The sequence below is a fragment of the Vigna angularis genome, chromosome 5, assembly GCF_016808095.1.
Source record: "Vigna angularis cultivar LongXiaoDou No.4 chromosome 5, ASM1680809v1, whole genome shotgun sequence".
Lineage (NCBI taxonomy): Eukaryota > Viridiplantae > Streptophyta > Magnoliopsida > Fabales > Fabaceae > Vigna > Vigna angularis.
In genome coordinates this window covers 36,819,615-36,846,065 of record NC_068974.1, presented here as the reverse complement: position 1 = coordinate 36,846,065, position 26,451 = coordinate 36,819,615, and the positions used below count along the sequence as shown (strand labels likewise).

At 31.5% G+C, this 26,451-nt stretch overlaps 5 protein-coding genes across 10 annotated transcripts; 3 read left to right on the top strand and 2 right to left on the bottom strand.

Moving 5' to 3' along the window:
- Nucleotides 1-1,333: 1,333 nt before the first annotated feature.
- LOC108340523 (probable transcription factor PosF21) lies at nucleotides 1,334-6,199 on the top strand. 4 transcript variants are annotated; one of them, XM_017577977.2, is made up of 6 exons: nucleotides 1,334-1,409; nucleotides 1,541-1,612; nucleotides 1,764-2,255; nucleotides 4,554-4,686; nucleotides 4,856-4,940; nucleotides 5,642-6,199. In XM_017577977.2, the coding sequence occupies exons 3-6, from the start codon at nucleotides 1,783-1,785 to the stop codon at nucleotides 5,965-5,967; spliced, it is 1,017 nt and encodes a 338-aa protein (XP_017433466.1). In that variant the 5' UTR covers nucleotides 1,334-1,409; nucleotides 1,541-1,612; nucleotides 1,764-1,782; the 3' UTR covers nucleotides 5,968-6,199. The 4 variants fall into 4 exon arrangements, with proteins under 4 accessions (XP_017433466.1, XP_052734000.1, XP_017433467.1 ...); XM_052878040.1 differs by having other exon boundaries at nucleotides 1,337-1,409; nucleotides 1,769-2,255; XM_017577978.2 differs by having other exon boundaries at nucleotides 1,339-1,612; nucleotides 1,769-2,255.
- Nucleotides 6,200-7,238: 1,039 nt separating this feature from the next.
- On the top strand, nucleotides 7,239-10,986 carry LOC108340524 (protein ENHANCED DISEASE RESISTANCE 2-like). 3 transcript variants are annotated; one of them, XR_008249037.1, is made up of 4 exons: nucleotides 7,239-7,547; nucleotides 8,548-9,517; nucleotides 10,368-10,469; nucleotides 10,572-10,986. XR_008249037.1 is itself a non-coding variant. In XM_017577979.2 (3 exons), the coding sequence occupies exon 2, from the start codon at nucleotides 8,591-8,593 to the stop codon at nucleotides 9,503-9,505; it is 915 nt and encodes a 304-aa protein (XP_017433468.1). In that variant the 5' UTR covers nucleotides 7,240-7,547; nucleotides 8,548-8,590; the 3' UTR covers nucleotides 9,506-9,517; nucleotides 10,572-10,986. The 3 variants fall into 3 exon arrangements, 1 of the variants encoding a protein (XP_017433468.1); XR_008249038.1 differs by lacking the exon at nucleotides 10,368-10,469 and having other exon boundaries at nucleotides 7,240-7,547; nucleotides 10,572-10,639; nucleotides 10,726-10,986; XM_017577979.2 differs by lacking the exon at nucleotides 10,368-10,469 and having other exon boundaries at nucleotides 7,240-7,547.
- A 1,378-nt stretch (nucleotides 10,987-12,364) lies between these two features.
- Nucleotides 12,365-13,712, bottom strand: LOC108339568 (RHOMBOID-like protein 13). The gene is made up of 2 exons (XM_017576713.2): nucleotides 13,638-13,712; nucleotides 12,365-13,467 (listed from the first exon to the last, which is right to left on the bottom strand). The coding sequence occupies exon 2, from the start codon at nucleotides 13,279-13,281 to the stop codon at nucleotides 12,466-12,468; it is 816 nt and encodes a 271-aa protein (XP_017432202.1). The 5' UTR covers nucleotides 13,282-13,467; nucleotides 13,638-13,712; the 3' UTR covers nucleotides 12,365-12,465.
- Nucleotides 13,713-17,814: 4,102 nt separating this feature from the next.
- On the top strand, nucleotides 17,815-20,208 carry LOC108338832 (B-box zinc finger protein 24). The gene is made up of 3 exons (XM_017575871.2): nucleotides 17,815-18,342; nucleotides 18,951-19,250; nucleotides 19,737-20,208. Exons 1-3 carry the CDS (start codon nucleotides 18,160-18,162, stop codon nucleotides 19,974-19,976), a joined length of 723 nt encoding a protein of 240 aa, XP_017431360.1. The 5' UTR covers nucleotides 17,815-18,159; the 3' UTR covers nucleotides 19,977-20,208.
- Nucleotides 20,209-21,082: 874 nt separating this feature from the next.
- Nucleotides 21,083-25,047, bottom strand: LOC108339457 (fructokinase-2). The gene is made up of 5 exons (XM_017576583.2): nucleotides 24,588-25,047; nucleotides 22,394-22,726; nucleotides 22,098-22,214; nucleotides 21,819-21,941; nucleotides 21,083-21,324 (listed from the first exon to the last, which is right to left on the bottom strand). Exons 1-5 carry the CDS (start codon nucleotides 24,999-25,001, stop codon nucleotides 21,268-21,270), a joined length of 1,044 nt encoding a protein of 347 aa, XP_017432072.2. The 5' UTR covers nucleotides 25,002-25,047; the 3' UTR covers nucleotides 21,083-21,267.
- Between the last annotated feature and the right edge of the window lie 1,404 nt (nucleotides 25,048-26,451).

Sequence of the window (26,451 nt, the reverse complement as noted above, 5' to 3'; positions counted from 1 at the left end):
TTGATTGTTAAAGTAAAGGAATGTCAGAGAATCAGATTCATCAATCTGCTTTTTGATTTCAAAAGTGAAAGTTTTATTATTCTAGTTCTACCTAAAAGAAAAACAAAACAAAGTTGATGTATAATGTATTATTATATTTATATTTATTCTCTGTAAGTGCTTCGTAAACCCTTGGCTTAAGATTCACTGCTTAAACTGTTTGTTCAACCTTTAATTATAAAAACTATATCATTAAAGCTTAACAATGTACAATAATATTCTTTGAAAATAGTATGTATTTTTTTAAAATTACAGATATTTTACTTTTTTATTTTTGAGAGAAAAAAAATCTAAATAACATCTAAATATTTTTATAAGGAAAAACCTTTTTCAACGGTTTTGAATTCACAGGCATTTTTTTACCGTAGACTGGACACGAATTCGGTTTTTTAATTGAACCCGGTCTTGTTTTCTAAAGTTATATATTATTATTTAATTTGAAAATGTAATGTTGATGATATTCTTACAATAATTGATTTTTCATTCGAAGTTAAACTCATTGACAATATTGATATATAATTACACGTATTTCAATTTTATCTTTTCTACTATTATATCAATTATATTTAATAGGTAGTTTATTTAATATGTAAAGAAAGTAAACTATCACAATATTATCGTACACAGTGAGTCTCGGTTGAATAACAATTTTTCTGTCCATATTCAAACTATGGTGATAATTAAAATAAATGTTTAAAGTGATCGTTTACTTTAGAGTATATAAGAATAATGCTCTTAGATTGATGAAGTATTTAATATATTATATTTAAATATTAAAACTAATCAGTGTATAAATATACTAAAGTGGCAGTATTTAATGTGTAGAATTTGTCGTATATTTAATATTTAATGTGTAGAATATATGTTGCTGATATAATAATACTACTTCACTTAAACTATTCCATCAAACACTTGTATGATTAGAAAGGAACTGTGTGAATATAACTTTTGTAAAAGCATTAAGTATTTATTAATTTTTATTTCCAAACATGTAATAAATATTTAATTATTCCAGCAAAAAAAGAAAACAGTAAATGAAGTAGAAATTATACCTTATTTTAATTTAATTTAATCTCATTACTGTTAAGCGTTTAGAGTATCAAATAATACTAAAATATTTCTGAGGTTTGACCACCCCCACAGGACTTGAAATTTAGAGGACCAAATATCAATATTATATAATAGTTTATTACTTTATTTTGAATGATATAGTTATTTAAAAAATAATAATTTTATTGATATCTGAAAAGACAATAACATTGAATAGAAGAAAAAAAAAGGATATAAAAAGAGAAGGAGAGAAAGAAAGAGAGAAGGTCTGGTGTGTAGTTTGTGCTAACACAGAACCTGCAATCTCTGATAGGATTTCGGTTGAGTTTTCTCACTCCTCTCTCTCTCTCTATCTTTTCTGTTACGAGCGTTGTGATGTGTGCGTGATATGATCCAATCTGATTGAATAGTGTTATGGTTTTCGCATGTGATGTGATGTGAAATGGAAAAGGTGTCAGCAATTGTTGTTGCATCTCTGATCTAACGTAACATTCTTCCGCTTCATCTTCCATCAAATCCAAAGGTACTACCATACATACAATGCAATCATCATTTCCTTTCAATTTCATCTTCACCAATGTTAGTTATTCGTGATTCAGCAATCAATTAATCCATGAATCAAATGTTCAATGTTTCCATTGTTGTTATTGAATTTGATTTAGTTGGAATTGTAGTGTAGTGTTGTGTAGGGTAATGGAAAGAGACAAAGACAACAAATCCCCTCCTCTGCCACCTTCGTCTTCCTCATCCCAACCTTTCAGCCATGACATCGTCGGAATGCCCGATAATCCAATCAAAAACAGGGGCCATAGACGCGCCCATTCCGAGATTATCACCCTTCCCGATGACCTCACCTTCGACACTGATCTCCCCCTCGATGACGACTTCCTCGCCCTCGTGGATCATTTTAACTCCCCTCCGTTGCCTGAAGATGACAACAAAATCATCGTCAACAACAACGATTACAGCAGCAACAATCACGATAACAACGTTGGTAACGAAAGGCCGAGGGTTAGACACCAGCATAGCCATTCCATGGATTTGTCCATCCAGCCGGAGATGCTGGTCTCCGGTGCCGATGACGTGTCCGGCGTGGATACCAAAAGGGCTATGTCGACTGACAAGCTTGCTGAGCTTGCCTTAATTGATCCCAAGCGGGCTAAAAGGTACTCCTTTACTCTTCTTCTCCTTTCTCTCTATCTTTATTTGATGTCAGTCAAATAGCGAAAGTTTAGGTGTAGGTAATGTAAGTGAATAATTGACAATATACAACTTCTCTGAAATAGTTCTATCAGGCTTTAACTGGTTTTTCTTCTGTTAGGGGACATTTGTAGTCTCATGCAAAAAAAATAATTTTTAATGGACAGAAAAAGAAAAAACTGATTCTCAAAAGGGATTAGAATTAGGTGGCGTTGTTTATATCTATGGAGCAAGGATACATATATTCAATGGCGCGAATTTAAAAACTGTTTTTTCGGCTTCGACACAGCATTAATTAATGAGAGTCTGTTTTTGACTTATCTTCTTTAACGTTGTCTAATTGGTCTCATTGTCGATCTTCTTAAATTCTTCAAGTTTGACATTTGTTACTTTTGACAAACTCTAACTCCTTTTTCTCGAAATCTTCAATAAGTGTGCCTTCGGTCTAGGTCCAGCAAAAGTTTCATAAAGTTTGCATTTAATTTCATATTTTCCACCTCAAGAACAACATACACTTCTTATCTTCGTAGGATATTTCCGTAGACGTTCAGTATTATCATCTGGTTCTTTGGCTTGACTAGAACTAGGATTTAGAATACTCAACTCTACCACAATGTCAAACAAAATAAAAACAAACACAATACATTAAATTAATGAAAAATAAAGAAAAGAGCGTAGCATAAACATTTGATCCACCCACGCATAGCATAAAGAGTATTACATAATATTAGCTAGGGAGAGAAAATATAAATTTATACATAGTATAAAAGTATACACAGCACCAAGAACATCAACAAAAAAGAAAATGTGTTTCACTACAACAAAAATAGAAATTTCATATTATGTTTTGAGTAAAAATGATTAAGGAAGCGTCAAAGTTCACTGTATTCATAATAGTACTTCCTACACAAACTTTAGTGGTAGGTTTCATCGTGTTGTCAAGAATTGAGAAACATGCAATGGTGGGGAAGTGCAAAGGAGACTAACAAGGCATAGATGGCGGTGGTTAGAGATGCCGTCAATTTGAGAGCCAAGAAGGGTTATTTTTTCATTAAGAGCAGAGAAAACTAAAGAATTGCAGGAAAAAGAAAAATTAAATGCAAAGTAAATAGTTTTGTTGAAAGATGAAATGGAGAAACTCTTGAAGTCTAAGAAACAGAGACATTGAGTTCAAACCATATGTTTTTGAGACAAAGTAAATGTATTTATATTGAGAAAATGAAGTTAATACAATAAATAGAAGAGATTTGATATCTATGATACAAAAATTAAATTAAAACATTCCTAATAATATATATTCTTGAATATAGTATCCACTCAGCTACTAAAAAAATTACCTCTTCGCTCATTAACATTTGTCACAGCCATGTCCAAGTAATAAAAAAAAACAGTTTTGAAGTTGTACGCTTAAATCTGACACATAGGGACACACCATTGTCCGTGCTTCATGGGCTCATATTGTTCATGGACAAGACAATTCCTTGGTTTTTTCCATCAGCTTTAGTCCAACATGGGAACTGCCGTAATTTTCTTACCGAGTGTTTGTTTCTGAATTGATTTTATACAGAAATATAAAAAGTAATCCTCTCTGGTCGTGACCTTTAGGTTTTCTGCATGATATTTGCGCCTCGTGATTGCTAGACTTGTTTATGTTGCTATAAATCTATGGGCTGTTTGGCACTGTAGGTGAAATTACGTGGTTTGTCTGTAGGTTATTAGTTAAGATCAACTAATAGCCATGTTTTTGCTTCATGTTGCGCAGCAATTACTTTGTTAGATTGAAATTGTGATTTACATTGTTGAATTTAGTGGTATCTGCCACTGTGCTTACTTACCTGTATGGGTTGCGAATTAATATTGGTTTTGGAAGTTCTCTTAGGGTTACGTTGTGAAATAAAGTATCAGGCATGGCTTTTTGTTATTTTTCATTGTCATTTCATTAATCTTTCTACCTTGCGTGGGGTCGCTGATGTATATTATGGAATAAGTTGAGTACATTTTTGCTCTTCTGAGCAGGAACCATGTCCACCTTTCTATTTTAGTAAATCTAAATCAGCATTCCAATATGTGACATTTCTGTATTCCTTTTCCATTGGGGACTATTGCCCCCCTTTGTTCTCAAATTTTCACCTACATTTTAAAATTAGTGGGAATACTGTCATTTTTTCTTGACTTAAAACACTTTCCATGAATCTTTTTATTAAAGGTAAAAAAAAAAAAAAAAAACTTAAAACCATGACTTATACTCCTTATGAGTGTGATAGGATATGGGCAAACCGACAGTCTGCTGCAAGATCAAAAGAAAGGAAGATGCGTTACATTTCTGAGCTTGAAAGGAAAGTGCAGACATTGCAAACAGACGCAACATCCTTGTCTGCACAATTAACTCTCTTGCAGGTATTCCCTATTTGGTCTTCATCTTATGTTGTGTACGTTTCTATTCCACTTATGGCAACGTCTGACAGCTATTTAGAAATATTTAACCTTCAGACGGCTACCATGTCTTTCTGATTGAAAACAAATAGTAGGAGTTATAATCAATGTATTTTTGCCTCTTTACGAGCAGAGAGATACAAACGGACTGAATGCTGAGAACGGTGAGTTGAAGTTGCGGTTGCAAACGATGGAGCAACAGGTTCACTTGCAAGATGGTAAGGCCGTACTGTTATAAGCTTTTTAGATTATTGCTCTATCTTTTTCTTCTCCTGTTTTTCTAATTTTAGATTAAAAAAAATATTGGCAAACATTGTAAGCTACTATACGACCTGCGACCTTTGTTGATATATAGTAATTTTACCTTGATTTTTTATGCTGAGCCAAATCATTGATCAACTTTCCTGTTTTTGGGTGGGATTGCTCCGTAGCATGTGTAGAAGTTTGAAGGTAATTAACAGTGTGAAAACAGTGGTTAAATTAAATTGAACTTCTAATTTATTTCAAAACGGTTAAAGGAAATTCTAAAACGGATTATGGTCTACGTTTGCGTATTGCTACTAGCAGTTTTGATTTATTATTTAAGTTGATGAAGTATTTTGTTTTTTCACCTTAAATTTAGGTTTGTGCTTTTTATTTTTGTGACATCAGTAAGACTGTCCGTAGAATTAATGCGTAAGTTTTAAGATAAAGCCTCCTTGTGTAATGTTGGCTGGTAAGATAAATTTTGTTGGTTGACTGGCTGTTTTCTTGCGTGCATCTGAAACTTGCTCTTCTGGTTGAAAATGTGATTTCATAATTTCTGTTAATATCTATTTTAGGATTGAAACAATAAAATTCAAATTTACTGTCCATGGAGAGTTTATCCTGATTTTCTCTGTTACAAGAATTAATTCCTGGCTTTTTCTACGGCCTACAGCATTAAATGATGCATTAAAAGAAGAAATTCAGCATTTGAAATTAATGACTGGACAAGCCATTTCAAATGGAGGACACTTTGCTTCATTTGGTGGTGGGCAACAATTCTATCCCAATAATCACGCCATGTACACTCTTTTGGCTGCACAAAAGTTTCAACAACTTCAAATTCAATCCCAGAAGCAGCAGCAGCAGCATCAACTTCAGCAGCAGCAACAACAATTTCAGCAACAACAACAACTTCAGCATCAACTACATCAGCAACAACAGCAACAACAAACAACACCAACAGGTACTGTAACATCAACAAATGTGGTGCTTGAATAAGGATTCACAACCGAGGATTATAGAGACTACAAGTTGCCTTCTCTTCATCACCTTTTTATTTAACCTGTCTTGAGTTTTTAGAGTTTGTGTAGGTCACAATCATATTATATTTCTTGCTCATGAGATGGTCCCAGTTAGAGATTCAGAATTGTTCACTGTAAAATTCTTTGGTACCCTTGGTTGGATCTGCGGGGCGGATTTATGTTTATTGAACCTTCTTTCTATTGCTTTACCCTACGTATATGCCTGCACAAGTGTCCTGTTTAGTGTCAGATCGATAAATAGGGTAACATTTATATACGATTTAATAGTTACTTTTATTGATATTTATCCAAATTGAAGTTTTATTTTGATAATCTATAATCTATATAACATTTCATATAATTAATTTTGTTGAATGTAAAAATCAACCATTGTACGAATAACCAATTCTTTTAATATTTTATTGTGTTCAGTGTATTCATTTAACATCATTATTGGTGACTAAAACCATCATACTTATACTATTGTTACAAAAATAAAAAACAAATGTTACATAGGAAAAATATAATAATTTAAATTTTACAAAAAACAAAACAAACATTATCAGCATTATTTAGTTATTAACTACATTATTTAAATTGGATATAACATTCTCTCATGTAACATGCAGATGCTTAAAACGAAGTTTTTTTATTCATTTTTTTACTATCTGTTTGATTTTGCAGTAGATAATTTCCTATTATCATCCTTAAACTTATATATATACATATATATATATATATATATGGAAATTATGATGGAAAATTATCATTATTTTTCAAGACCAAATGAGAAAAAGCAAGCAATAAACAGTATTTAATCTTAAGTTATTAGTAACATACAAATGAACACGTTAACAGATTTCTAATATCGTAATTATAAATACATAAGCTTTTAAAGAACAAATTACTAATTAAATATTAAGTGGTAATTATCGTAGTTACTATAATTATTTAAAATATTTAACTTTAAAAATCAAAATTGAACTTTTAAAATTTGAAATAATTGATTTATAAAATGATTTTATGATAGTTGATTATAATAATGTATAATGTAGAATCCAAATAATCATATTACCGATCTGGATATCAAATGCGAAACAAAGTCTTGGATAATAAAAATATTCTTCAAATTTAAAATAGGAGGAGTGAAGTTTAAATTATCGTAAACTATTTTCATATTAAAATACTTTTGTAGAATATTTTTAAGATAATTAATTAACGCAAGCAAAATTTAAAGTCGTGAGTTCAGATATAAAATCTAATAAAGTAAAAAAAAAATTATAACATAAAATTTAACCCTTAATAGTAATAACAGTAATGATAATAATGACAATGATAATACGTAAAAGTTAAATAGAATGGAAGAAAGCAAAAGAATATAAGTAACTTTCACCATAGGAAAACTTTTCTTTCTGAGGTATTCCTGATCCTCATACCTGAAGCAGATATATGCTAAATTTGCATCACAAAACCCTAATTTCAGATCTCAATTGAGATGTAATTAGCTTCTGCAGAGGCTCCTCATGGTTCACAAATCTTCTGCGTTTTGATATACAGGTTTGCATTTCTAAATATCCGAATTTGGAATATACGTACATGATTCATAAATGTATTCATTCTTTACATGCTCGAAAAAGTATCGGCATTGGTTTCACTTTCTTCATAAACCACCTAATTACAGGCTAATGTCATAATCTATAGCTGGATTGCCATATATTTCGTTAAATAAATCATATCTATCTGGGTGTTGCTGAAGCTAACGAAGTTCTAAAAAGTGGGTTCTTCTGAGATTGCACTTATAGCAAGACTTCGTATCAAACTTCACATGTTTACTCTACATTCAATCATAGGAGTCCTCATGATTTCTAGAATAATTTTATTCACAAATTCTACTCAACTCTAAGATGTATATGTGGTGCCATGATCATAAAATTATCTCAATTCAATCATTGCTATCATGTGGATGATGGTGATGGAAATATGGAAACAGTGTGATAATCAATGCCTTCTTTGTGTGTATATATGTATATATACATACATATATGTGTGTGTGGAAAGAGGAAATAGACTCAGCTTGCATTGAAGATGCAACGTTTTACTGCAGAAAAAGTTAAAAGGTTAACAAATAGCCTTTCTCCTTAAGCATGTTTGTCAAGAGTTTGATCTTCAAGTTTATGTATATGGAAAATATTTATCGGAAGAAGTTAGTCTCTTAAATGCTTCTCAATTATTTAAAAGATTAATCTTTATCTTTCGTCCAATCGTGGGTTCATCCCCCAAAAGTTTAAGAGGTTCCTACAGTTCAATTTATTCTACTTATACCACGTACAAGTTTGAAGAAAGACATGATTTTCAACGGTATCTAAATAGGTAAGTAAAATATTCAGGAAGTTCCGTCATGACTGTCGGTGTTAAGCTTTCTAGGTGATCCACTTCTTTGTTTCTGGTCATCAGCCAATATGGAATGAATATCTATTTTACTCTATGCATGTATATTGCAGTTTCTTATGACTGCTGACGTACAAATACATCATATACCTTGTATTTTATGTTGCAGAGTGTAAGTTTGTATTGTATATTACTTGGAAGCAGTAAACATTATGGCCGGGCCTGGTGATCCAAAGAAATCTGAATGGATAGATAGAATAAAATCTGAAGGATCCATTCCACTTCTTGATCCAAATAACTGTTCAAATGGTTGGGCTTTACCTCCTGGAGCTGCATTCAAGGTTAGAGGTCCTGAGTATTTTAAGACAAAGGTTAAGATTCCTGCCGGTGATTATCTGCTCAAGCCTATTGGACTTGATTGGATTAAAAGTTCGGTGAAAACGGGCGAGATATTGAAGCATTCAAATAGTAGAGTTAGGAAGGTCATTGATAATGAGTTTCCAGCTGGTGATAAACCTTTTGTGTGGGCCTTCAATATGCAACTCCCAACCAAGGATAATTACAGTGTGGTGGCATATTTTACCAACATAGAGCCTATTACTGGGGACTCTTTGATCGAAAAGTTCTTGAAAGGAGATGATGATTTCAGAAACTCAAGGCTTAAGATGATTGCCAACATTGTCAATGGTCCTTGGATTGTGAAAAAAGCGGTTGGGGAGCAAGCAATATGCCTGATTGGTCGAGCCCTTTCCTGTAAATTTTGTGTGGCAGAGAATTACATAGAAGTAGATATTGATATTGGGTCTTCCATGGTAGCAACTGCTATAGTTCATTTGGCATTTGGTTATGTGACAACTTTGACTATTGATCTGGCTTTCCTTATTGAGAGCCAAGTTGAATCAGAGCTTCCAGAAAAACTCTTGGGTGCATTCAGGTTGTCTAACCTCAATCCTGCTTCAGCTAGACAAGTTGAGCCATCATCTGTTTCGAGCACTGGTAGTTTACAAAGATCTTTATCTAAAAGATTGTGGAAGTCAATAGGGCAGATTCTTCTTCCAGGTTCACAAGAAAATGACTCTACCTCGGCCGCACAAAATACTAAAACTGTAGATCAAAAAAACTACTGACTTCAAAAAATGGTGAGTTTTTGGAGTAGAGATCACCTTTTAATATTATTATTGATGCTTTGTACATTGAGTTAACCCTCATAATATTCTCTTTAGCTTACGGACTTGTGCTTGTCAACTTCCCACAAAACCTCTTTTTTTCATTATTGTTTCCTTAATAAGGAAAACTTGAGAGAAAATGAGCACTCTAATCAGTATCCTTGAGAGCACAGTTTTACTTATCTGAATATATTTTAAGTAGTAAATTCAACTGTTTGTTATTTGTGCCTCCAACCACTAGCCCGTTACTTTCCTCTCTTTTGGTTCACACATACCTTTGTAAGAGGGGCAAGAGAAGGGAGAGGAAAGAAATGAAAACTAATTCTGTTTCTGAGTAGAGATTAATCAAATATATATATATATATATATATATATATATATATATATATAGAGAGAGAGAGAGAGAGAGAGATCAGATCCAATACAGAATAGTTGGTCGATTACATTCAATCCCAACAGTTTTCTTTCTAGAATTCTCTTTTTATGGCCCAGTTTTCTGCTTTACTAATTATTTTTCTTGTATGTTATTAAATATTATGATGTTTCTTGGTCAGCTTGTTTTATAAAAACAGTAATGCGTTCTGTGTTAGTGTTAGTAATCTTGATTGTAGTATGCTGTCTTTTTTTTCTTAATTTAAATCTGACTTCAACTCTAAAGTGAATCACGTCAATAGAACTTGAGGATAGTAAGTTGTGATTAATTGGTTCAGAAAAGCGGGCAATAGCTTGACTATGTTTTCTGTATTTTTAATATTTTTGTATTATGGTTTTGTCCACGGATATAAACCAAGAGATATTCAAGGGAAAGGAATGTCCATTTCAGGTGGCTGTTCTCTTTACATTTTTTCTTGACGTAGAGTTGGTGCTTGTGACTGCTAAAAGTTAGAATAGCCTTTAGAACTTTCACACAAACTGATATGACAATGTATGTTGTCCAGTTCTTCCTTGTTTATTGAAATTTAGGTTCCCTAAAGTATTTTAGCTATACATTTTCTTTAATTTGTGGTTTTTACACTTTTCAATTCAGTTGTATTTGACGCCTAAAACAAGGTAGAAAGTGGAACTCTGCAACCTGGATCTAGCATCTTCTATCTGGTACATGTATAACCTAAAGCCATTTGATCTCATATTAAAGAGGCCAGTTGATATAAATTGTTGTCAATCCTACAATTTTTTACCAGTTGAAAGGTGGGGATATGCCGAGAGGAAAGGCAGTAACAGAAAACTGCGCAATGAGCAAATCCTATTTTCTAATCATTGGATCTGCTTATCAGTCAATTACATATTACATTCTCCGCTCATATATTCCTCACTTTGAGCATCTTATATTCCAAGAAACACTTAAATCACATTCATGTATTTGTGCCTAAATTAATATACTATAAGGAGCTTTATTGAATTAGACAATATTAGCAATTGATTTGTGCAGCAAAATAACTTTAATCCAGAGAAATGTTATTTTGGTGCCAAAACAGTTACTTCTATTTTAGCACCTGTTTGTTTTGATATTGTAAAATTAATTCTCACATTTTTTTTCCAGTGAAAAATGCACCTTTCGATGTAACTGTGACTGAAGATTGATTTTATCACATCACAATCATGCTCAATAGTTCAATTAATCCTGTTAAAATCAACTATATATAATTCTAAAACAAACAAATTATTAATCTCCATGCTAGCTTAATACTTTTCGTGAAGGCAAATCGCAGATTGCTAACTATCATATACATAAAATTGGAGCTGTCCAAAACTCAATCAAACACCAGCACAGCTTATTGTAACCCTTCTACTAGGAAGTTTCACTCTTACAAACAGTAAATTTTCATTTACAAAATAAACACTGCCATTTGTGCTATACTGTCAGTCAAGTTAGATAAAATAACTACAGGAGCTCAATACGGATGTACAAAGGTTAAGTGTAAATACTCAAATTGGTCTTTCAAATATTTAATAATAAAATGCACGACCACAGTTGAAATTTTGTGAAGTTACACAAATGTCTGCTTTTCTGACATTTCCAGTAACCTGCTTTGTAAGATTTACTCTAATATTTTTCAAACACTTAAGGTTAGTGTTATGTAAAAAAGAATGCCTGATGTAATATGTTTTAAACAATAAAAGGAAGTAAGTGCAGAGATAAGAACAGGGGACGTTTGTATAATTTTAAGAATCCTAAAATATGGTTAGTGTAGTTTCTCAATATTTACAAATAACATCAATTTAATTTATTGATATACCTAGGGGTACCAGTTTGAATCCTAAATTGAGGATTGTTTACACTACAGAGAACCATATTGGAGGACCCTGGGCTACCAATGTGATAATTTACTCAATGGTCACCACTAGATATAACATCAACAATAAGCTTTGAAAGTATGCATGAATAAAGTAACAGGTTAAACGACTGTATAAAGATGAATATTAAATTCTCTAGCATATATAAACTATTATTCTACCGTTAAGGTTGTGTGGTTAAACAGCAGAAATCACGAAAAACCAAACCAGATCATCTAGTGATCACTGATCATACAGGCAGTGTAGAACTAACTTCAACTTCAATTCCATAAAATTAGTCACTAATTTCTACTTATCACGTAAAATGGTAATAATATATACTAATATGTTTGTATCGTTCATGAGCACAATAGAATCATATTCAACTGGTATCGTCCACGAGCAAACAAACTAATCAGAGGGCAAACAGTAGCAGCAGATTTGCAACGACCAGTATCACTTCAACAGACGAATATACAGCATCAGAGAACAATCATTATCACAAAATCTAAAGATGAAAACTCTGAAAAGGGATATTGGTGAATCTTTAAACAAATTCTATATTGGAAGAATTAGAATTGCATTGCTATCAATGTAGATTGTATCAAGGCAACATCTGATATCACAAGATATATATGACTTCAACATTAGACAATATCAACATTTCCATTTGGCAAAGCACTCATCTGAAGTGTTCTGCCAGTGCTTGATGCCAAAAACCGCACAGAAGGCAAGGAAGGATCGGTAACAGACTCAATCTCAAGAAAGCTTAGGTCAAGAGCACCAGATCTCTTCAAACTAAAAACAAAGACAAGCAGAATCCATCCCAACAAGGAGAGTGCCCAGTAATTGCTCATCCCATGAATCAAACCCCATGCTATAGCATATCCAACAACAATCCCTGACAAATGGCCAAGAAAACTTGCCTGAGGAACGATGATCGAAGTGAAAATAAGAGATTCAAACGGCGCAAAACTGATAGGGAGAGAAAGAAACCCAAAGAGATCCAACTTGGAAGATGGTTGCTTTACAGACAGAATTGTCATCCACCCAAAAACAACACAGGAATACCCAACAGCTGTCACTCGACGAAAATACTCAAGCTTGAATCTCTGAATCAACAAATGATACATTGCCAAAACTAGCACTCCTGATACAATAACCAACACAAGTGTGTACTGCAAGTAGTACTCAATACCAAGGCCTAAGTGCCCAAGCTGTTCTACCACTCCAAGACTCCATAATGCACTCATATTAAAAACAAGATGAATAACACTAATATGAGAAAAAGCAGAAGTAATTATCCTCCAATAATGCCCTTCCACTGCCGTCTCATAACTCAGACCCACGTGTGAATACCCAATATTTTTCTTCTGTATATAGAACCAAATCATGCTGCATAATCCTATGATACAACTCGTGGCAGGTTTTTCCAAGATCTCATAAAACAAAGGCTTCCCCATTTCTCAGAATCCCTTTTAGTGCCACAATCAAACAACACAACACAGCCTACTCAATCCAAAGCTCCCAAATCCAAGGGTTTTTTTTTTCAATTTCCAGGAAATCTCAGAAATTAATGAAACCCACCAAATGAAAAATCGCGCAGCTATTCCCCATCACGGAACAGAAACCTTCCTGAAGCGATTTCACTAGAACAGGGCCAGAAAGATAGAGTCTTTAAGTTGAGGGAGTTCATAAACAACGCTGAAGAAGTTGAATTATGCGAAACAGTTGTGGGATTCTTGCATTCAGATTGAATGAAGGAAAAGGGGTCTGGTGATGAGAGAAATGCAGAAAGAGGGTTCAGAATAATTCTCACCTTGATTAAGGTACTAGACGATTCTGGTTGAATCCTTCTATGGCCTGCGTTTTCTGAATCATATAATGTTTTTTTTTTCTGAGTTACATCATACGACGGTAGCTGTCTTTTATATTTTATGAAAAATTATTTCTTAATATGAAAAATAGTTTAATACCATCCTTCAAAAGAACAAATAATTTTATGCAATAAACTTTATTTTTTTATATTCGACATGAAAAATCACACTGACTAAAAATATCTTTATGAATTATCACGTTTTACCATTTCATATCAAATATATTAAAATAAAATCTTAATTAAATGAAATACTTTTTAAAAAATTACATTATTAAATGAAACGAAATAAGTTGAAATTTACTAATATGAATATATTTTATATTTGAGATTGAAAGAAGCATAATAATTATCTCATTAAGGCTATTTTAATTAACCAGCTGACAATGTAAATTATTTTAAATGTTCATCACTACTAAATTTTATGTATATTTTTCAACTGTGTGTTTCTTTGTTTACCATGTAAAAAAAAGGCAATTTTTGTATAAATTTATTGTTAAAAAATAAAATATAGATTTGTGTAACATTTCTTAATTTCACATGTGACAATTAATACAAGCGAATTATTAATTACGGGAATGACTGTTCTTACAACGTCTACCTTGCAATCAATCCAAATAAACTATGTAATAGTGCATTAAAACTTCTGTTTAGAATTCAATTTTGTAATTTGAGGAGTCTATAATTTTTTTAAGTTTTAAAATATTTTTACAAAAAATAGAAAACATTTTTCTCGTTGTTTAGAAAATATTATTCTTTAAAACATGAATTAGATCCAATGATATAAAACAAAATAAATATAAAATTTAAATTGATATATTTTTTGTATTTTTTGGAATAAATAATAATTATTATTATTATATATTATTATCATTAATGCATAATGTTTGTCTTCAATATTAGGAATGGGCCTAGCAGTGGTTCTTGTGAAGGATATGAGGATCAAAAAGAGAACACAAAAACTAGTTGGGCCAAATATTCTTCGTTTAAGACGATTTTTGTCAAACATAAATGGGATTACTAAAATGTTATAAGTTGAAGATTAAAAGTTTATAAACTACCTTGTTTATTTATAGTTTTTTTACGCTTTTCGATCTTAATATTTATTGAAATTATTTAATATGATTTTTATTTTTTGAACGTGATATTTATTTTTTAATGTGATTTTTTAATATGATTGAGACTTAAATTCGTTAAATTAACAACAAAGATAATAAAATATTTGTAAATTAGTTAAACCCTTTTAGTTCCTAAGTTAGTGATAACTAATAAATATTTTGAAAGAATATATTTTATTAACCTCAAAATATAAGATTAGGTTAATAATTGTTAATATTTTGATAAGTGCATCAATTCGTTATAAAAAATAAATGAAAGTGTTATGTAGTAAGATATTATTTACATAAAATATCTTAGATATTATATTTATTACATAAAATATCTTAAACGGTTAAGATATTTATAAGTAACTAACCACATTTTTAGGTAAGGTGGTTATTTTTATTTTGCTTATAAATACAATGACAGGGCAAAAGTTCAGGTACGTTCTCTTTATGTCTAGAGACCCTAAATAATATTTTAGAGCAGTATCATAATCACTCCCTTGAGAGCTGAGGCTCCATAACTCACATCTGACTTGAGCGTCGGAGTATCTTTGCAGGTACCTCCCCCTCCTTTGGCGAGTATGAACAACAATAATTGGAGAAGAGCAAGCGTCCCAGACAGCCCGGAGCAACAAAGACACACTGGAAAACATCTACACCGAAAACAGAAAGTTTTAAGTATTTTTTTTTCTATGAATTTATACTTGTTTATTTAATTATGCTTGTTTACCAATAAGATTTATAGTTGATTTTGTGATGATAAAAACATATAATAAATAATTAAATTATAAAATTTGTGATTTGATTCGAAAAAGTCTTCGTCATAATTAGATTTCATGAATTAAATGATGCAAAAACTCTATACAATATATCTCAACATATATTTATATCTAAAATATAGTAGTCTTAATTAACAACTTGTCGAAATCAATATGTTAAATTGTTAATTCCTTAATCAAGTTAACATACAATTTGTATTAAGATTAGGTATTTAGAATAACAAAATGATTAAATCTATCTCCAAATTCTAATTCATTTCCACTTACTAGATATTTTTATACATCATGATATTTCATGATATATAATTATAATTTAGATAGAACATGTGAACATAATGAGATTATATTGCACAAGAAGATTTACATCAATTTAAGTTCATTACATCCAATCTTAATAAAATAGGAGTTTAGGTACTCTTATTCATCCAATCCTAATGAAATAAGAGTTATTACATTCACCGCACAAAGTCTTAATGCCTTAGAGTTGCCTTTGACCAAAATTATGAGTTCCTTTATGTTTTCATACTTTAGAACTACCTTATCTCTTTAATTTACGACATAATAACCACTTCTGATTTATTTTTAACTACTCTGTCTTGTTGTGCAAATATTTTTATATTTTCATCTTCTTACACAATACTTTACAAAAAGACAAAATAACATTTAACTTGAACTAAATAGAAAAACATTACATCTTTTAATAAGAAAAACACTAAATACACAAATAAATACAAATTTAAAATAAAAATAAACACGAATAATAAATATTAATCACATTTATCGATAATCAACTAACCTTCGTATGTTAATTTTCTTCACGCCAGATTTCAAAGTTTGTACCATCAAATTGTCCAACACTTCTGCACATTCCAATAACTACCTTCAACTACCTAAACATTAAACACTCATATTCTTAGTATTATTTTCTCCACGACAGATTCTAAAGTTTGTCCTATCAAATTGTCCAATACTTCACATGCACATTCCAATTACTCCCTTCAACTACCTAAAAATTAAATTCATTCTTAGTATTGTTGTTTTCAATTTGAAAAAATAAGTGTCCACTCTTCTTCAATACAATGAACTTTTTAACCAATATATATATATATATATATATATATATATATATATATATATGTATGCATATAATTTAACACGTTTGATGTTTGGCAATATATATATATATATATATATATGTGTGTGTGTGTGTGTGAATTAAAAACACCAAACGTGTTAAGTGGCATGTTTTTAGTAAGAGGATATGTTAAAAAAAATAATAAAACATGTGATTAAATACATGTTTTTTTCTTTAAAAGAATATAAAAAGAATGCTTTTAATGAAAAAAATTGCCAAACACTTGATGTAAAATATTATAATACATTATGAGTTTTTATAATTTAGCAACAACAAAAAAATGGTGATTGTCCTATTGTGAAGAGTGATTTCTTTAATTCCAAACTTTTGTTTCGATTGGACGTCAAGCATAGCAAAAGATAGTTCAATTTAAAGTGAAGAAAAAAAAACAGTATGATATGTTAGATTTTTAGAATAGAAAATTAAAATTTGATATACACAAATTTTTATATTTATTTGATATAATATTTCTTTTCTTTTAAAAATATAAAAATTTACTTCTTTTTTTATAACTATTTATTCTTATAATAGAAGTGAATATCTATGGTAAAAGAAAAAAAAAATTATTGTTGAAGAAAGAACAACACTATGGACAAGATTAAAAACTCAAACCATCACTATCTATATTATTCTTGTTTATCTCTTACCTACTTTTATTACTACCATTTTTCTTTTGTGTGGTCTCTGTCATTTTTCTTTTTGTGTTAAACATTTTCTAAAATAAAAGTGGTTTTGGTTTCATCAGAGATTTAAGTGAAAACAACATCAATGAGGATGGTCGTTATTACTAAGTATACACCCTTGGTTGATTTATACACCTCCAAATTGAGGTGTAACCACGTAATTTTTTTGTCATTATTATGAAAAGTTTAGCAAAATTTCAGTATAAAAAAACAATTTTGTATTGATTAGAATCAGATGCATTCCCTTTGTTCATTTTGCAGAACATGTAAGTCACAGTCAGCAATTGTAGGACAAGGACCACACATAAGAATATCTAAAACTCCAACTTGACGCATTCGATGTGGAACTTCCACAGCCACACGCATGTCAAGCTGACCCCACTCTTCATTATTCACATACGTAAGATCTCATGAAATCTCCATCTTTGCATCACTCTTTCACCAACTGTACCCTCCTCCAGTCACTTCCTTTTCCATGGCCAAACATTTTCTCTCTGCATTAATTACTTAGCACTGTCACTGTGAATGCTATCTTTTGTTTTCGATCCCATTTTTGTGTTCATCTTCGGCTTGATCTATTCTATTGCTCATATTCTCGGCTTATAACCGATAAAGCTGTTCACATTACAATAGGAAGGTTTGTCTTGTCAGGTAGTGGCTGCAGTAGAGGTTCTCCTGTTTTGTGCGGATATTGATATTGGCATGGTGTTTTTCTGAACCCCATTTTCCGAAGAAAGTGAGAGAAGAGACACTGCTAGGAAGAACATGAAAATTCAGTGTGACGTGTGTGAGAAAGCCCCGGCAACAGTGATTTGTTGCGCAGATGAAGCAGTTTTGTGTGCCAAATGTGACGTTGAAGTTCATGCTGCAAACAAGCTTGCAAGCAAGCATCAGAGGCTTCTTCTTCAATGCTTATCAAACAAGCTTCCCAGATGCGACATATGTCAGGTATTTCTTCTCTTTTTCTACTTTTGTGATATCATCAAATACTCTCACAAATCGTTATACTTGGAGGGATGGATTTGTTTCATTTTGCCCAAAATTTTTGTGTGTGTTTGTTTCATATGAGAAGCAACAGTTTAAACATCAAACACAGATATGCATGTAACAAAGAAGATCAGATCTAAGTTCTAGTAAATTGAATCTGTTTGGCATGCATGGTTATGCTTTTACTTGTGTCAATTACTGTCATGGCACATGAGAATTTATTCCGGCAGAGGGTGTTTCAGAAAACTTCAAAGCATTTATGAGCAAGGATTGTAGAATCTGATTCCAAAAACTTTATATTTAAACTTGTATTGTCTTAATGCTATGGTATTTCTTTATGAATGTTGAAGCCAAAAGTTTGTGGTGATTTAAAGCACTAAGTTTACGAAAAGAGCTAACTGGTCAGTATAATTGTCTGATATCTGTGATGTATCGTTCTACCAAAACTTCATTCATCTTTGACTATTTATGTTAAAGAATCATCCTTATGTAATGTTATGAGTAGGATTTGAAACCGGTGTTGAACATGGATAACTTTATTAACTCTGTGATGTGTGATATAATTGTAGGATAAGGCAGCTTTCATATTCTGTGTTGAGGACAGAGCACTCTTGTGTAAAGACTGTGATGAGCCAATTCATGTAGCTGGTAGCCTTTCTGCGAACCACCAGCGGTTTCTTGCTACTGGTATTCGGGTGGCTTTGGGTTCTAATTGCACCAAAGGCAATGAAAAGGGTCAGATGGAACCATCTAATCCAAATGCACAAGAAGTTCCTGTGAAAGTTCCTTCTCAGCAAGTGCCTAGCTTCACATCCTCTTGGGCAGTTGATGACTTGTTGGAATTAACAGACTTTGAGTCACCAGACAAAGTAAGGCAGCTTTGTTTCACTACTGTAGTTACATGTATCAGCTAAGAAATTAGAGTGATTTCGATAGAAGAATCTAGTATGATTAAGAGCTACCATTTTTTTCTGTTTTGAAATAGCATACAATCTTGCCTCACCTTGCATATGCACACAAATTTTTGTTTGTTGGTGTGAGGGATGAATTGAGAGATTAAGGTTTATGAGGTTAGAGTTTTATTCTCACATTGCAGTATATGAATGTTTCCTTTGCACATGATTGAGCACTGAATTCTATATGTAAAAAAGACTCATCGCATTGAAGGTAGGTTTGCTTCTATGTAACACATTCTGGCTCTTGATTCTGGTTTATATGACTTTCTTTAAACAAATGATGTATCATATTTGCACCATAAACTGTGTGGAGAATTATGGTAAGGAGTTGTGGTCACTTAATTATGCTGTTGCCCTTTTGTGTTGTTATAATGTTTGGAACTGATTCATCTTTTTCAGGGTCAGAAGCAGTCTCTGGAGTTTGGAGAGCTTGAATGGCTAGCAGATGCAGGTCTTTTTGGTGAACAGTTCCCTCAGGAACCTTTAGCAGCTGCTGAAGTTCCCCAGCTTCCAGTGACACATACCAGCAATGTTGCCTCACAGAAAGCTTCTAAGTCCTTCATGTCTTACAAAAAGCCTAGGATTGAAGTTCTAGATGAAGATGATGAGGAACATTTCACTGTTCCTGATTTAGGCTAGAACACATGGTCATGTAAACAATTGCATACAATTGATGAGTTGTATATGCATTCTAGATGGAGATGTTTATGAACTCTTGGATATGCATTATCTAGCTGAAGCTCAGGACTAAGAGGACAATTTCATGTATCTGTGTAGATTGATGAGTTGTATATGCATACTTCTCCTAGGACCTTGAGTAATGAAGTATGTTAACTAGTTCTATGGAGTTGATGAATATCTCATTTTAGGAGCTCGGAATGGTTTTATTTTTGGAAAATAGCATAGATTAAATCTTAGGCTGATTAATTTCGTACTACATTTTGGCAGGGATATTACTTGTATATGACAGGTAAAATCTAACTTTATGTCTTTTGTTAGATGATAAGTGTTAGAAATTTCAGAGATAATGTGGATTTAGTATATATATATAAGTGGGTGGGTGTAAACTGTATTTTATAAATATTAAAGATGCTAAAAATTATGCTTTGATATTTGGATCAATATGTACTAGAATCATGCATCATCAAATTTTAAATACTGAAAAGAAAAAGAGCATTTATAGTTACTTCCAATCAAAATCATCTTAACTTTATTATTTTGGACCGACACTATTTTTCTAAAATATACCAAATTCACCGACACTATTTTTCTAAAATATACCAAATTCACTTATAGACTAGAAAGGTTCTCTAATGATTTTCCAAGTTCACTTCCCTCCGCTTACAAAGCTATTTTTTTTTTCCTTAACCATTTAATCGAATGATAAATCGATAATTAAAAATAAGGAAAACTCCAAACGTAAGTGATTAAGTGGACTTTATTTGTATATATAGTTAAATACATTATTGAATTATCGATACTCATCCAAAATCACAAATGTCAAAAGATATGGCTTTTTTGTTTCAAATTTGAAAAAATGTATAATTTTACCATTGTTTCTGTCCAATATTCGACAGACTAAATATGTTTCTACGAACTTTAGCCTTTCAAAAATGTATTATAAATTGAATTATAGCTAGCACGTTTCAAATATTTTTTTTAAAGATGATATTAAGAAATATGCAAGTATTAAGTTATATTAACATTTATAACTGCCATATTTTTAAAATTTTTCGATCATAATAAATGCGTTAAAAATTAATAAATGTATTAGAAATTATAATAATTTAAAAAATTGTATACAGTAGTTTTGAGGATATGGCCCTTATTTGTTACATTATGACACAAGCTCTCCACTTTTTATTTTAATTTTACAGAGGGTTGGGTGGATTGCTTTACTTTACACCACAAACCAATTCTTTGAAAATTATCACAGAATAATACACCTGCTTTTCAAGGCTTCAAGCACACCCTCCTTTACGTTTTTCTGTCAATAAAAAAATATATCCATTTTTGTTAATATTCATGCTTATTAATAAAAAGACATTTTGTATAAAATATTTGGAAAGTAATATAAAAATATCTTTAATCAGGTTAATCTAGCCACTGTAGTAAACCAGACAGATTGTTTAAACTACACTACTTCACTGAATGAACCAATTGATGACCCAAAACTTTGATTCTATACTCGGTTTGATTTATAAAAACCAAGATTTCATAATAATGCAATCTTCTTTACAATAAAAGGAGAACAGAATTGAAGTCCCGAAGAAGATGCAATTGTGGGAAAGAAATCATTTGCAAAAACCCCAAATCATATGATATTACTCTTAATGCAGAATGAAGGGGGAAATAAAACAGAGAAAACCAAGAATCAAAATCCATCTTAAGTTGATAGCAAGCAACTTCAGCAGAAAAGTGAAAAGATGAAGACAATATATATAAAGAAAACCAAAAGATCATAGCACTAAATTTCTATGCCTCGTTGATCAGGTTGAGAGCATCAGCCTCTGTGGGAAGAGCGGGAATTGCTCCCTTTTTAGTAGTTGTAATTGCCCCACACGCATTTGCAAACTTCAGTACTTCCCTTAACTTTGCTTCATCCTGCAGTTAGAAAGAAATCAATAACTTAAAATGATACTAAAGGCAATAGAAAACCAGTAATAATACAGTTGAAAATGCATAACGATAAATTAATATTCCAAACTTTTCATGAAGTAGCTAATGTGAAGGTTTATTTAGCCGTAGCTTAGCACTCACTTCAAGTATGGATTGATCATCGACAATCTTGCATAATAGAGCACCAACAAAGGAATCGCCTGCGCCAGTTGTATCAACTGTGTTGACATGAAAAGCGCCCACCGATCCATGGAAACTCTGGATTATTACAAATAGAAAAAGAGTAATAAGCTATTAACATACTTTACAGAACATAACCTTTTGAATTTATCAAGCAAGTGATTTATTTTTACCAAACATCATCAGCTAACCAAACGTCCATTTTGAGGAGTGGACATAAGAAAGTAAAATTGAAACAGATGGGTGTTTATTTTTACCTTGGTATAGTACCTAGAACCATGTTCCCCAAGAGTGACAAGGAGCAACTTCAAATTGGGATGCCACAGTGAGAGAGCAGATTCATCGTCAATTTTGTCACTTCCGGTTAGGAATTCCAGTTCCACATCGCTCACCTTTATCACATCAGCCTTCTCCCATATGCTGAGTATTTGCTGACGCGCTTCCTCAGGCGATGGCCACAACGGTAGCCGCAGATTTGGATCGTAAGACAGCAGACACCCTGCTTCCCTCGCAACTTCCATTGCCTTCAGGTGTGCTGATCTGCATGGCTCCACGATCAAACTTATCGATCCATAATGAAATACCTTTGCCTGATCACATCATGTGTATCGTAAGTTTATTCACTAACACAATTGCTAATCATAACTTTTAATTACTTCATTCTAAAACTTTTTACACTGTTAGTCTAAGTTGATCTCAAATTCCAATCTGATTATTCTTTTACTTCAAGATTTCAACCACATTAATTGAAAACAGAAATAGAACTTTGTTCTTGAATTCATCGCCATACCTTTATGGCAAAAGGCCGGCAAATTATTATTTTTTAATTATAAACATGTTTGCAAGGCTGTAAAATGTAAGCTAGGCCCTTCATCTGCAACTCTGAACAACACAACAAATAAACAAACAGTGAACTGTCTCCCATTATGATAAGTTGCCTGCAAACCCTAGAGGGTCTCTATCATCCTCCTCCATATTCAATTCTTTTCTTACATATATAAAAATAAACCCTGATATTTTGGTCAGGCGGGAACAGCAAACAAATAATGCAATCGTATGATAAATGATAAGAACAATTACAAATAAAACAACAAAACTAGTTGTCGGTTCATTCTAAGCTCCGTTTGAAAGCAAAAGCTCTAAACACGTATTTTGTTTCCCACTTTCCCACGACATATATAATTCATTCATTGAACAATTTATAAGACAACATAAATTTAAACTCTGACATCTTCACTATTTGCATTAATTTTGAAATTTTATTCTATTTAACTTTTAAAGGTTCTGGTAGAATCAAAAGGCGCGTGAGACCACGTACAAGGGACTACATGCATGCCCCATGAGTGATACTGTTGAGACAAAGGCAATTAATTGCCTCTAGTCAAAGTACAACAGAAAGTGTTTCCTTACTAATTCCAGTCTCAACCTAGCCCGTGTGTAGAAATAGTTACATATAACTATAAAAACAAGTAAAATAAAATATTTGATTATTATAGAATTAATAGTCATTGGATGCTCCGAAATTTAATTTATTACCCATTTCTTGAAAGCATTAAATTGAAACTAAATGGAAAGTGTAATTTGTGTTAATAACTTAAAATAGAACGCGAGACTTAGTTAAAATTTAAAATTATTTTCAAAGCTTTTTTTTTTTGCTGAATATATTATGATTAATTTTTTCGAAGCACAAAGGCTCAAAATATCAACAAGTATGCCTATAAACATAAATCCTAACTTTAAACAAAACTAAACAGAAAAGAAAGATCACAGATTTTTTTCTTAAACTTTAAAATCGATCTAAAAAATCAGTTTTGATTATCTAAGTAACTCTTTCTAATAAAGTTGGAGTGAAAATGAAGTTTCAAAATTTAGTATTTTAATGAAAGAATAATTAAAAAGACAAATTTTACTAAAAAGTGATGAATTGATTTTTATTTTTTTTTACATGGAATAGTTGTCAGAAAAAAAAAATTGAACACAATATCAAAACCAATATTATATTGAAAATAAAATAAAAGAAGAAGGAAAAAAATAATATGTTGAGTTTGTTCGAAGAAAAGAAACAGGAAATCCATTATGAGAAAGTGGTCCCAATCAGTCTTATCCACCCCCATAAAGTTTCTTCCAAAATAGAAAAAACACGTGAGACACGTCACGTGACACACCAGCTTTTGTGATCTGATATGATTAGGAAAAAAAAACGAAAAAATAGTTTTATTTTCAGTTTTAATTTTATCAAAAATCTGCTGCTTATTCTGGGATACATATATACTAGATCCACTCGCGGCCCGCACAAGCTTACTACGCAAAATTCATTACCTTAAAGCCCACATTCCCACACGCGCGTGCACCACAAATACCTCCGCTTTAAAGTTTTACGAAGAAGAAGAACAACAACAAATGAAAAAAAAAGGAGTGAAGAATTTCAGAAAGGGAATTTAATTTACGTACAGATCTGATGAGTTCGAGGTTGAGATCTTCAGGCGTGAGGAGCATGTCGGCGCTGGGATTTCTGTAGAACATGAACTCACGCTCTCCATCTGTGCGTAGAGTCACGAACGCGAGCGCAGTGCGCGCACTCTTGTCGAAGTTGATCCCGTCGGATCTAACATCGTTCTCTTTGAGGATTCCAGCGAGCATGTGGCCGAACTCGTCGTCGCCGAGCTTGCCAATAAAAGCGGCCTTGCCGCCGAGTCTTGCGACGGCGATGGCGACGTTGGCTGGAGCGCCTCCGGGAGCCTTGAGGAAACCCGGGGCCTCGGCGAGGGAGACGCCGGAAACGGTGGGGACGAAGTCGATGAGCATCTCGCCGAAGCTGACGACGAGACCGTTACCGGTGGGAGGAAGAGCATTGGTGGAGGCCATGGTTTATGAGTATGGATGTTGGATATGAAGTACAGAGGTTGAAGATGAAAGAGTGACTTTGGATACTGATTTTGTAGAGTTTATATAGCAAGGAAAAGGATAATTATTAAGATAAGAAAATCAGTTAATCCTTTCGTTAATATTCAAATTTTGGTTCTGTTTTTAAAATGGGAAAAGTTATGAAAACAAACGAAGGTAGCAGGTCAATATTTCACTATTAAACTCAAATTCAATTATCTGTTTTAATAAAATAATGAAAATTAAAATAAAATATAAATTTATCGATTCCGAATATTTAATATATATATATATATATATATATATATATATATATATATATATATATATATATATAAAAGTTTAAATAACATTCAGTTACTTAAATTAAAAAATTTCACGTGAAAACATCTATATCTATATATACACTAACATATGAAGAGTTTTCTTTATTTGATTGTTTTTTCTATAACTTGATTATTTTATTACAAAATAAATAAAACCTATTTATAATAAAGTTACAAAAGATAACTTTAATTTTATGATTACACATAATAATAAAATAATAATAATATAATGATAATTTTATTATCATGCAAAAAAATTGAATACAAGTGTACGTAATCGTGTGTTTTTATATAAAGAGAATTCTTACTTTTATTGTTCGTATTTGTTTTTTAATTTTTTTAATTACCTTTTATGATTTAAAATAATTATTTTATTAATATTATTTTATTAAGAAACTATTTATTTACATTTAATTTGTTTCATTTGACATTTTTTAAATTTAACCAATTTTTAATTAATAATAAAAACTATTTATAATAAAACTGTAAAAACTATTTATACCTTTATAACTATAATAATAATAATAATAATTTAATTATCATAAAAAAGTGAAAGCATATTTGTAATATTTATTAAGATAATAAGTTTATACGCAAAAAGTAAAATAATAATAATACTTTATGTTGTTTTTCATTATTTTAAAAGCAAAATAAAACCATAACTTTTTTATGTTGGACTTATTTTTTTAGTGGTCTAGATAGATTTTAGATGGGTTTAATACCGATTTTGTGCATTATATAGGATGTAAATGAAATCGAATCGAATAATATTATATTTAGATACAATCATTGTTTTGATAGATACTATGCAATTCTTAATTTTATTTTGAAATTAAATCTAAATAAATTTGTTTGGTAAAACTATTTTTTAAAAAATAACATTTGGAATTTTTTGGTGATCTACTAAAATTAAAAAAAAAATAAGAAATTTAAGCATGCTGTATTTTCTTCATTCTCTTTTTAGTTAGATGAAAAGCACATTATGTTGAGTAAATTAAAAGAATTGTGTACCAAATAAATATGATGGGATATTAGGTATGCTACTTTATTCCATTGATATTTAATCCATCATACCTATTCCACTTTAATTAATAAGTACATTATTC